This window comes from Salvelinus sp. IW2-2015, linkage group LG20 (assembly GCF_002910315.2).
Source record: "Salvelinus sp. IW2-2015 linkage group LG20, ASM291031v2, whole genome shotgun sequence".
NCBI classification, from domain to species: domain Eukaryota; kingdom Metazoa; phylum Chordata; class Actinopteri; order Salmoniformes; family Salmonidae; genus Salvelinus; species Salvelinus sp. IW2-2015.
In genome coordinates, this window is record NC_036860.1 from 55,375,934 (window position 1) to 55,388,524 (window position 12,591).

At 43.5% G+C, this 12,591-nt stretch overlaps 2 protein-coding genes across 4 annotated transcripts in view; one reads left to right on the top strand and one right to left on the bottom strand.

Moving 5' to 3' along the window:
• The window catches only part of cry5 (cryptochrome circadian regulator 5), a 27,669-nt gene extending 23,914 nt beyond the window's left edge, over positions 1-3,755 (top strand). For 2 of the 3 annotated variants that reach the window (XM_070449506.1, XM_024012057.2), the window contains exon 10: positions 1,015-2,709. In XM_070449506.1, the coding sequence (XP_070305607.1) occupies positions 1,015-1,306 (292 nt within the window). In that variant the 3' untranslated portion in view covers positions 1,307-2,709. Of the gene's footprint in view, positions 1-1,014 lie in introns of all 3 variants that reach the window. The other variant, XM_024012058.2, reaches the window with a different exon arrangement.
• foxred1 (FAD-dependent oxidoreductase domain containing 1) overlaps positions 2,701-12,591 on the bottom strand; it is a 20,127-nt gene continuing 10,236 nt past the window's right edge. The window contains exons 6-11 of the mRNA XM_024012062.2: positions 7,744-7,845; positions 7,545-7,621; positions 6,877-7,037; positions 6,514-6,643; positions 6,134-6,235; positions 2,701-5,839 (exon numbers count right to left, since the gene is read on the bottom strand). Coding sequence (XP_023867830.1) covers positions 5,585-5,839; positions 6,134-6,235; positions 6,514-6,643; positions 6,877-7,037; positions 7,545-7,621; positions 7,744-7,845 — 827 coding nt within the window. The 3' untranslated portion in view covers positions 2,701-5,584. The remainder of the gene's footprint in view (positions 5,840-6,133; positions 6,236-6,513; positions 6,644-6,876; positions 7,038-7,544; positions 7,622-7,743; positions 7,846-12,591) is intronic.

Below are 12,591 nucleotides of genomic sequence, written 5' to 3' on the forward strand. Positions count from 1 at the left end.
CCAGGCGGCCCAAACTGCTGCATATACCCTGACTCTGTTGAACAGAACGCAAGAGAAGTGACAATTTCAAGTTAAAATAAATTCATGTTAGCAGGCAATATGAACTAAATATGCAGGTTTAAAAATATATACTTGTGTATTGATTTTAAGAAAGTTGTTGATGGTTAAGTACACATTGGTGCAACAACAGTGCTTTTTTCACGAATGCGCTTGTTACATCACCCGTATGGCGAAGTAGGCTGTGATTCAATGATAAATTAACAGGCACCGCATCGATTATATGCAACACAGGACAAGCTAGATAAACTAGTAATATCAACCATGTGTAGTTAACTAGTGATTATGTTAAGATTGATTGTTTTTTATAAGACACGTTTAAATGCTAGCTAGCACCTTACCATGGCTTCTTGCTGCACTCGCATAACAGGTAGTCAGCCTGCCACGCAGTCTCCTCGTGGAGTGCAATGTAATCGTCCATGATCGGTGTCCAAAAATGCCGATTACCGATTGTTATGAAAACTTGAAACCGGCCCTAATTAATCGGCCATTCCGATTAATCGGTCAACCTCTATTCTGAATCCTAAACTGGTAATAGATCTTTTTCATTTACTAAAAGGGGCTATGTCATAAGCTCTCAGTTCTATAATGGGGCAAAAATGGCAGCCATCTTGGTCAGGGAGAAATCCAAAACCAGTCTAATTGGAATGAATGAGTAGAGGCATAGGTGATGAATTTCCTGCTTTTACTTATGCAGAAAAATAAAAAGGCATGTGTGTATCAGAAAGTGTAATGGAATTCTAGTCACCCTAAAAGTCATTATAAAAAATGTACACCARCCGTAACCCTAAAATATGTAAACAGACCATACATTTGCAACAATTATTTTAACGCTGTGAGTGCGATTTATGATACAATATCTATTGTTAACCACAACCATTCATGAACCTGTGCATTGTAGGAAAGACCCCCCCCCCCCCTTCGAGTTCTAACCAATCACAATCATCTGTGTTGTAGGAAATACCTGCCCCACTTGAAGAAGTACCCAGCTCAGTACATCTACGAGCCGTGGAAGGCTCCCCGCAGCGTCCAGGAGGCAGCAGGGTGCATCGTAGGTAAGGACTACCCGCGGCCCATAGTGGAGCACGAGGTGATCAGCAAGAAGAACATCCAGAGGATGAAGGCAGCCTATGCAAAGAGATCCCCACATTCCAGTGATGAGTCACCCAGCAAGAAGGAGAAAGGTTTGTTTCCCCTAGGTACAGCTATAGGATCAGCTTCCCCTCCCCTAACCTTAACCATAGTATAGGATAACACAGAGCGCCATATTCTGACTTTGGATCTGCATGCTCAAACTTGCATGCAAATCTCCCAATGATATCAATAAATKATATGCGAAAGTCCAAGTTGTGCACATGGATCAAGTCAGAATATCACCCTGAATGCCTTACAAATTACTACTTAAATCGCTAGTACTGACAACTAATTGTCAGTCGCTCTGGATAAGAGCGTCTGCTAAATTACTTAAATGTTAACTAACGTTACTGTTGATGAAAGGACAAATTGTCGGTWTTTAGGACAGGGACTGCAGATTAGCTGTTCCTTGTCCAAATAAACATAATAAATATGTACTGCTATATCCTTGATGGAATGATTCATTGGAGCTCATTGTTTGCAATTAGGGATGTGACAAATGTACACTTTCTTAGCTTTTAAACTTCCATTTATCGTTAAAGCGTATATAAAAAAAATCTAAACGCAGTCCTGGCTACCTACCCAACGTCACTCCCCTTACTGCTGTCCCCCATTCATTCAGTAACGATGGTATAAATGCAGTTTTAGGTTCTCTTTGTGCCTCTCCTCCATGTTCTCAGTACATGGGACTTCATGTCACACTTCTCATCAATATGATGACTCGTTGCAGCGTGTTCATAGACGTCCAACAATGGTGTTTGAGAGCAATCGTTGTACAATTTCTCCATCAGGTTCGTGGTGGTTTTTCGACATGGCATCTTGTAGTCTGGTTCTAGATATGCCATTAGGGTATTGAAGCAGACATCCTCTACCATTGACAATGGCTGCAATCATTGATTTTTTTCACTCCGTCCCTTATCCCACTGCTGCCAGCAACGGGATGGGTCTCACGGTGCCTCCCTTTCAGCATTGCACCAGTACTGCTACTGTAGCTCAATTCCCCTTCAAAGTTTGGATTTCATCACCTTCTCATTTAACTAAAGTATTRCCATACAAGACTTAGCTGCTGTCGCTTTCATGTCTCACTGCCATTTTCCCAACTAATAATGACAGTGAGGTGCGGAGCGCTTTATTAGTGGCAAATAATTAGAAAGATGCATGTCATCTATTTACAGTTGTAGCATTATTTGTAAAAAATTATAACATCACACCCCTATTTGCTATGGTTTGAATTTATAGTAATGGACTAACTCTTTCTCTTGCTTTTGAAGGTAGAAAACACAAAGCGCCATCTGTATTGGATATGCTGATAAAGAAGAAGAAATGATAGAGTTAATGATATTGTTTTGGAGAAGTGTTSATCTACTCCAATTAGAGCTTGAGTGGAAGCTGCCATGTTACATTTTGTCTCGGTTTACATGTCACATTTACATTATGACTTTCAATGTATGGGAATTGGTGGGCTTTTTCCCCAGTGTGTGCTGAAAATAAAAACTATTTGGCTAAACATTCAAACAAGGCAGTCATTTTACATATTCATGAAATAAATTGCAGTGAAATTTGGCCTGTAAAATAAGCAATGTACATCACATAGGAGATTCACACACTGAAGAAAACAACCATACATAGGACGCAGACCGTGGGGGATGATGGGACGCACACTGTCGCACATTCAAAAAGCTGATCTAACAAAGTGGATATTTGTCAAACCCATCATGATTATGTTAAACAGGCCCACAAGGTGGTTACTAAAATCTGATTTGGATATTATGCAGTGAAAACATACAAATATATTTAGAAGTTGTCCTTTTCAGGTTTACAAAAATGTCTGCTAAATGCCATTTCCYGTTCGTATAAGCTGGTAGAATAACTAGCATATAGAAATCGGGGGTGGTAGTCRTTTAACTAATGCAGTTGATTGGTGACGATAACATGAACTGGGGTTGACATCTATACAAGCATTACACATTTTTACCCCAACAGTGTGAAATAAACAATAGCCTAAATGTAGGCTAATTTTGGTGGGCGGCAATGAGGTAAATTGATATGCCRTTGCACATAGATTTTGTAATTGAAGCCATGGGTGTCTAAACTAGTTCATTTTACTATTGATCACAAGCGTTAACTTTTTTTATACAAACACTTTACTGCATMATGTGCAGTTGAAGTCAGAAGTTTACATACACTTATGTTGGAGTCACTAAAACATTTCAACTGCTCCACAAATGTCTCGTTAACAAACTATAGTTTTGGCAAGTCGGCTAGGACATCTACTTTGTTCGTGACAAGTAATTTTCCAACAATTGTTTAGACAGATTATTTCACTGTATTACATTTCCAGTGGGGCAGAAGTTTACATACACTAAGTTACCTGTGTCTTTAAACAGCTTGGAAAATTCCAGAAAATTATGTCATGGCTTTAGAAGCTTCCGATAGGCTACTTTACATAATGAGTCAATTGAAGGTGTACCTGTGGATGTATTTCAAGGCCTACTGTCAAACTCAGTGCCTCTTTGCTTGACATCATGAGAAAATCAAAAGAAATCAGCCAAGACATCAGAAAAGAGATTGTATACCTCAACAAGTCTGGTTCATCCTTGGGAGCAATTTCCAAACCCCTGAAGGTACCACGTTCATCTGTACAAACAATAGTACGCAAGTATAAACACCATGGGACCACGCAGCCGTCATACCGCTCAGGAAGGAAACGCGTTCTGTCTCCTAGGTTGAACGTACTTTGGTGCGAAAAAGTGCAAATCAATCCCAGAACATCAGCAAAGGACCTTGTGAAGATGCTGGAGGAAACAGGTAGAGAATTATCTATATCCACAGTAAAACAAGTCCTATATCGTCATAACCTGAAAGGCCGCTGAGCAAGGAAGAAGCCACTGTTCCAAAACCGCCATAAAAAAGCCAGACTACGGTTTGCAACTGCACATGGGGACAAAGATCATATTTTTTGGAGAAATGTCCTCTAGTCGGATGAAACAAAAATAGAACTGTTTAGTCATAATGACCATCGTTATGTTTGAGGAAAAAGGGGGTGGCTTGCAAGCCAAAGAACACCATCCCAACCGTGAGCAGGGGGGGTGGCAGCATCATGTTGTGGGGGTCCTTTGCTGCATGAGGGACTGGTGCACTTCACAGAATAGATGGCATCATGAGGCAGGGAAATTATGTAGATATGATTGAAGCAACATCTCAAGACATCAGTCAGGAAGTTAAAGCTTGGTCACAAATGGGTCTTCCAAATGGACAATGACCCCAAGCATACTTCCAAAGTTGTGACAAAATGGCTTAAGGACAACAAAGTCAAGGTATTGGAGTGGCCATCACAAAGMCCTGACCTCAATTCTATAGAAAATTTGTGGGAAGAACTGAAAAAGCGTGTGCGAGCAAGGAGGCCTACAAACCTGACTCAGTTACACCAGCCCTGTCAGGAGGAATGGGCCAAAATTCACCCAACTTATTGTGGAAGGCTACCCGAAATGTTTGACCCAAGTTAAACAATTTAAAAGGCAACGCTAYCAAATACTAATTGAGTGCATGTAAACTTCTGACCCACTGGGAATGTGATGAAATAAATAAAAGCTGAAGTAATTCACTCTCCTATTATTCTGACATTTCACATTCTTAAAATAAAGTGGTGATCCTAACTGACCTAAGACGGAATTTTTTACGAGGATTAAATGTCAGGAATTGTGAAAAACTGAGTTTAAATGTATTTGGCTATGGTGTATGTAAACTTCCGACTTCACTTTTTTTTTTATACAAATACAGTTGAATGCTTACGTGATCAAGAGTAAAGTGACATGTCTCGTTAAAATGGTTAAATAAATAAAGATGCATAATCAAGTCATTCAATACAACTAAAACCCTAAAACCCAAATCCAACTAAAACCCTTTCTAATTGTGCTAACGCATTGTATGTCAGTACCTTATTCTTTGTACAGTAGGTTAGATATTGGGCATCCTAAATTCCATGCTTAMTTCAGAAGTCCATGTTTGCTGTCAGGGCTCTTTCTTCTATCCTCTTCTCTTCCTCATCCCACAAAGTCCCTCACTCGTTCCTGAGATGCATTTCTGACGCATCCCATTTTTTAATTCTTGCGGTCGGAGTTCTGAGCACTSCCAAGCGATGGGTGACTGTGTTCAAGTGCAAAGCACTTTGGCTGAGGCCGCTGCCATCTGRTCTCACCGGTAGACCACTGAATTGAGCTTGTGAAATGTGCGGTTACTCCCTCATGCACTTTAGTGAAGAAATTAATAGGACACCATTCACCTTACCAGAAACTTTGGCAAACTMATTTCGAGACCATATTTCCCACAAGGCTGTAGAATGGGACATGGCATTCCCCTTTCCTCCCTTCGTAAAAATGTCTAACTCTCCCTCTCAGACAATGTTCCTCTCTAACATGGGTTCATTGGTCATGATGCGTTTGAAGCTGAAGGCGCTCAGGTCCAGGGTCTTGAAGCCCCCGTCCAGGATGAGTTCRGCCATGGCGCGACCCACTGCCGGCGAGTGCTGCAGCCCGTGCCCGCTGAAGCCTGTGGCAAAGAACATGTTGTTGACCAGCGGGTGCATGCCCACGATGCCGTTCTGGTCAAAGGTGTTGTAGTCGTAGAAGCCGGCCCATGCGCTCGTCACCTGAAAGGAGTGAAAAGAGACGAGTGTTAAAATTTGAGGGATAGACGTTATCGGCAAGGATATGGAGCTAATTCGAAAGCAGCACAAAGGACAAACGCAGAAACAGTAGCAATAGATTTATCAACTGACTCTCCCAATGAAAAGGGAAAGTTAATTAGAGCATATGGATTGTCCCCCCCTGTTTATAACATTTGGTGCCAACCGAACACAACCTAGTTTGAGGCGAGGAAGGTTGCAACCATTATGACCCATATTACTATGTAATTTTATGGTTGCAATGTCACATCAATTTACCTTGAGGCACTCAAAGGCAGGGACCCGGTGGGCCAAATGAGGCCAGATCTTCTGGAAGAACTGGTGGTCCACCTCCAGGTTATTGGTCTCTGGCTCCTCTTCCTGATGGGGTTGCAAATAATGAAGACTGCTTCCCAGACTCTTGGGGCGAGTTCAGAGYAAAGACAGGAGAAAGGAGAAATCCCCCAACCAAAAACTAAATTGGTTGAGTTCTGACTCAAAACATTTTCTCCCATTTGAGTTTACTGAATGCTGTTTATTTAACCATTATTCGAGGTTACCCTAATTTAGAATCTAGATCATTTTTGGAAAAGCGACCTCGTCAGGTGACTCAGGGTTACAAAATTAAGTTAGAGGAATAGGGCAATCCTCTTCCTCACCTCTTCTGGTGACATCCCAGCAATGTAGTTTCCTCCCAGCCCCTCTCGTCTGAAGTACACTCCAGAGTAGTCTACGAGGAAGGGAGTGTCCAGCCCTGGCCCGTTTGGACAGTGGACCACATAGATGAACCTAGACGAAGACCCACAACAAATACACTGATATATTAGACAGTACCACAAACACATAATATGCAGAGACCTAATACAGTTAGCATTTCTCCCCGGAGTGGCCTGTGAATATTATATCAGCGTTATGACCGATACCAATAAGGGCTGAAAGAAAGCTAGCTGTCAGCAACATGGTGTAARTGATTTGTTCTGACAAATGCAGTACATCAGGGGGTGGTCCTCTATTCAACGCACCTTTTCCTGGGCTCCACGGGTAGCGGGATTCCAGCGATGGTGTCTTTCGGGCCGAGCCCGATGCCCACCATCTCTGCCACCTTACCGGAGAGGGCCCCTGCAGCGTTCACCACGATGGCACACTCCACAGGCTGGTACTCCAGACTGTTGGGCATCTGGACCTACTCAAGACACCAGGGACAGACAATTAGCAAGGGACCATAACGGTGGAGAGGCCCTAGCTACTGTGAGCTGGGTTGTGTTCAGTAGGGGCATTTTGAAATGGTGCGGAATTACTTGAACGTGTCCAAATTATTGTAAAATACAGATTGTTGTCCCCTATGATGAAATGGGGGAGGGGACTGTGGATCAGTCTCTGTTTGTCCATTAGTCACAAACTTGGGTGAATGATGTGTCATGCCAGAGAGATCCGGCATCATTCGTGGGGGATGATGTTTACTGTTGCAAAATGTTTTGCCCTACTCAGTTTTTTTTCATTCAACCCTGTGTTGATTAACTGAAGTGACGATCTAGGTGTTAATCTTTAGATGTTGATTCAGAAATTAGTTTCTGATCTGCACACAATTCGTTTGCCCTCAAAACACAGGAGATCAAGGGAAACACGGCAACTGAATTGGAGTTAATGTTTAGTGAAAAATGTCCTTGCGCAAATCAGGAGTCATCCCTACATTAGCATATTTGATTCTCCTGAAATCCACCTTGTCTCCTTCTGCAGTAGTCATTGTGTTTGTGGTGTACCTAAAACCTGAAACACAGCATCGCCAAAATCATCAATATACAGCTTGGATAGATTGGTTTAGCTTGGCTCTGTAGTGTGTTCATGGCTTGTCTGTTCCACAATGCTGTGATGTTGGCACAAGCACAAACCTGTGACTTCTCCAAAGCACTGGTAGACCCCCATGGAGATGGCCTTCCGTCTGAAAGCGTTCAACAGCATCCAGGGGTCGAACCAGCCCTCGTTCTCCAGCCCTGGGTGTAAAAAGGGCAAAGGGAGGAGTTGACGTTGTCAAAGTAGAGGTCATTTGGGAGAAGAGACAGTTTATGCTTAACCCAGAAAGGAAGACATTTAATTGTTTCTAGCCAGCAAAATCATGGGGCGTGTCTGTAAGGTTGCAATTTATTGATGGATTGCTTTTTTCCACGAGCAGTGTGTGAGGACACTAACAGGATCTTGTTTATCGGTCGGCCCCAGCCTCGAACTCAGGCCCTGTGTGTAGCTCTCTGCCCATTCATCGCCATTTACCCGTTGTTGTTTTAGCTCTCCCAATCAACACCGGTGATTGCTTTATGCCTCTCTCTAATGTCAATATGCCTTTTATACTGTTGTTTAGGGTAGCTCTCATGGTTTTATTTTACTGAGGAGCCCCTAGTCCTGCGCTACATGCCTCAGATACCTCCGTTGTCCCACCACCCACACATGCGGAGACCGCACATAGCTTAACTGGCGCCTCCAGAGATGCAACCTCTCTCATCGTCACTTAATAGCTAGGTTTACCTCCACTGTACTCACAACCTACCAGAAATCTGCTCCTTTATTCTCTGTTCCCAACGCACTAGACAAACAGTTATAGCATTTAGCCGTACCCTCATCCTACTCCTCCTCTGGTGATGTAGAGGTTAACCCAGGCCCTGTGTGTCCCCAGGCGCTCTCATTTGTTGACTTCTGTAACCGTAAAAGCATTGGGTTCATGCATGTTAACATCAGAAGCCTCCTCCCTAAGTTTGCTTTATTCACTGCTTTAGCACACTCCGCCAACCCTGATATCCTAGCCGTGTCTGAATCCTGGCTTAGGAAGGCCACCACAAATTCCCATCCCCTATTACAACATTTTCCGTCAAGATAGAACTGCTAAAAGGGGGCGGAGTTGCAATCTACTGTAGAGATAGCTTGCAGAGTTCTGTCATAATATCCAGGTCTATGTCCAAACAGTTCGAGCTTCTACTTTTAAAAGTCCATCACTGTTGCCACTTGTTATAGACCCCCCTCAGCTCCAGCTGTGCCCTGGACACCATATGTGAATTGATTTGCCCTCCCATCTATCTTCAGAGTTCGTACCTGTTAGGTGACCTAAACTGGAGATATGCTTTAACACCGCCGGCCCGTCCTACAATCTTAAGCTAGAGTGCCCTCATCTCACACCAAATTATCAAGGAACCTACCAGGTACAACCCCAAAATCCATAAACATGGGCACCCTCATATGATATATGCCTGACCAATGCTTGCCCCTCTAAATACGCTCCGCTGTGTTTCAACCAGGATCTCAGCGATCACTGCCTCATTGCCTGCAGTCTGTTATGGGTCCGCGGTCAAACACCACCCTCATCCACTGTTCAAATGCTCCCAAAAACATATCTGCGAGCAGGCCTTTCTATCGACTTGGCCCGGGTTTCCTGAAAGGATATTGACCGTCATCCAGCAGTAGAGGATGACTGTTTGTACTTTAAAAGTGTTTTCCTCTCCATCTTAAATAAGCATTCCCCTTTCAAAAATTGTAGAACTAAACAGACTATAGCCCTTGTTCACTCCAGACCCTGACTTGCCCTCGACCAGCACCAAAAACATCCTGTGGCGTACTGCAGTAGCCATCGAATAGTCCCCGCCCGATATGCAACTTTCAGTGAAGTCAGGAAGAACCCAATATACACGTCAGTCTAGGAAAGCAAAGTGCTAGCTTTTTCAAAAAGAAATTTGCAATCCCGCAGCACTAAGTTTCGAAAAAGTGTATGCGCGACACTGTAAGTCCATGGAGAATAAGAGCACCTCCTCCCAGCTGCCCATGCACTGAGGCTAGGAAACACTGTCACCACCGATAAATCCACGATAATCGAGAATTTCAATAAGCATTTCTCTACGGCTGGCCATGCTTTCCACTTKACTACCCCAACCAACAGCTCTGCACCCCCCGCAGCAACTGGCCCAAGTCCCCCCACTTCTCCTACACCCAAATCCAGACAGCTGATATTCTGATAGATCTGCAAAATCTGGATCCCTACAAATCAGCTGGGCTAGACAATCTTGACCCTCTCTTCCAAAAATKATCCGCCGCCATTGTTGCAACCCCTATTACTAGTCTGTTCAACCTCTCTTTCGTATCGTCTGAGATTCCTAAAGATTGGAAAGCGCACTTCAAAAAGGGGGAGACACTCTAGACCTAAACTGTTACAGACCTATATCCATCCTGCCCTGCCTTTCTAAAGTCTTCGAAAGCCAAGTGAACAAACAGATCACCGACCATTTCGAATCCCACCGTACCTTCTCCGCTATACAATCCGGTTTCCGAGCTGGTCACGGGTACACCTCAGCCACGCTCAAGGTCCTAAACGATATCATAACCGCCATCGATAAAAGACAGTACTGTGCAGCCATCTTCATCGACCTGTCCAAGGCTTTCGACTCTGTCAATCACCGCATTCTTATCAGCAGACTCAACAGCCTTGGTTTCTCAAATGACTGCCTCGCCTCGTTCACCAACTACTTCTCAGATAGAGTTCAGTATGTCAAATCGGAGGCCCTGTTGTACGGACCTCTGGCAGTCTATGGGGATGCCACAGGGTTCAATTCTCGGGCCGACTCTTTTCTCTGTATATATCAATGATGTTGCTCTTGCTGCGTGTGATTCTTTGATCCACCTCTACGCAGACGACACCATTCTGTACACATCTGGCCCTTCTTTGGACACTGTTAACTAATCTCCAAACGAGCTTCAATGCCATACAACACTCCTTCTGTGGCTTCCAACTGCTCTTAAATGCTAGTAAAACGAAATGCTTGCTCTTTAACTGATCGCTGCCCGCACAGCATCACTACTCTGGACGGTTCTGACTTAGGTATTTACAGTTGTCCACATATTCTAGGTGTCTGGCTAGACTAAACTCTCCTTCCAGACTCATATTAAGCATCTCCAATCCAAAATTAAATCTAGAATCTGCTTCCTATTTTGCAACAAAGCCTCCTTCACTCATGCTGCCAAACATACCCTCGTAAAACTGACTATCCTACCGATCCTTGACTTCGGCAATGTCATTTACAAAATAGCCTCCAACACTCTACTCAGCAAATTAGATGCCGTCTATCACAGTGCCATCTGTTTGTCACCAAAGCCCCATATACTACCCACCACTGCGACCTGTATGCTCTCGTTGGCTGGTCCTCGCTACATATTCGTCACCAAACTCACTGGCTCCAGGTCACCTATAAGTCTTTGCTAGGTAAAGCTCCACCTTATCTCAGCTCACTGGTCACCATAGCAACACCAACCCGTAGCACACGCTCCAGCAGGTATATTTCACTGGTCATCCCCAAAGCCAACACTCAATTTGGCCACCTTTTCTTCCAGTTCTCTGCTGCCAATGACTGGAACGAATTGCAAAAAATAATAATTATAATTATAATAATAATAATAATAAATCACTGAAATTGGAGACACAGTGGGGCCAAAAAGTATTTAGTCAGCCACCAATTGTGCAAGTTCTCCCACTTAAAAAGATGAGAGGCCTGTAATTTTCATCATAGGTACACTTCAACTATGACAGACAAAATGAGGGGAAAAAATCCAGAAAATCACATTGTAGGATTTTTTATGAATTTATTGGCAAATTATGGTGGAAAATAAACTTTTGTTATTGACCAAATACTTATCTCAATACTTTGTTATATACCCTTTGTTGGCAATGACAGAGGTCAAACGTTTTCTTTAAGTCTTCACAAGGTTTTCACACACTGTTGCTGGTATTACGGAGAGAGATGCCAGACCAAAGAGCTGTCAAAAGGACGACCAGAAACAAAATTGTAGACCTGGCACCAGGTCTGGGAAGAACTGAATCTGATAGTAAGCAGCTGGTTTGAAGAAATCAAACTGTGGGAGAATTCTTAGGAATGGAAGACTACAAAGACACTGATATTCTCCCCTCGATCTGGGGCTCACGCAAGAATCTCACTTCCGTGGGATCAAAATGATCACGAAGAACGGTGAGCAAAAAATCCCAGAACCACACGGGGGGACCTAGTGAATGACCTGAGAGAGCTGGACCAAAAGTAACAGAAGTCCTACCATCAGTAACCACACTAAGGTGCCGCCAGGGACTCACGAATCCTGCAGTGGCCAAGACGTGGTCCCCCCTGCTTAAGCCAGTAACATGTCCAGGCCAGTCCTGAAGTTTCTAGAGAGCATTGGAATGATCCAGAAGAAGATTGGGAGAATTGTCAGATGTCAGAATGAAACAAAATTAGATTTTTGGTAATAAACTCAACTCGTCGTTTGAGGAGAAGATTAGGGGTAGCTAGTTGCATCCAAAGAACACGCATACTACTGTAAGCATGGGGTGAAACATCCATGCTTTGGGGCTGTTTTTCTGCAAAGGGACAAGGACGAACGAATCCGTTTAAAGAAAGAATGAATGGGCCATGTATCGTGAGATTTTTGAGTGAAAAACCTCCTTCCATTCTAGAAGTGTGCAATGAAGATGAATCGTGCTGGTCTTTCAGCGATGACATGATCCCAAACACACTTCGCCGGCAAGGAAGGTAGTGGCTTCGTAAGAAAGCCATTTCATAGGTCTGGAGTGGCCTAGCCAGTCACCTCCCAGATCTCAACCCCAATAGAAAATCTTTGGAGGGAAGTTGAGAAAGGATCCGTGTTTGCCAGCAATCATGCCCCAAAAATCACTGCTGCTAGAGAGATTCTGCATGGAGGAAATGGGCCAAAATATCCAG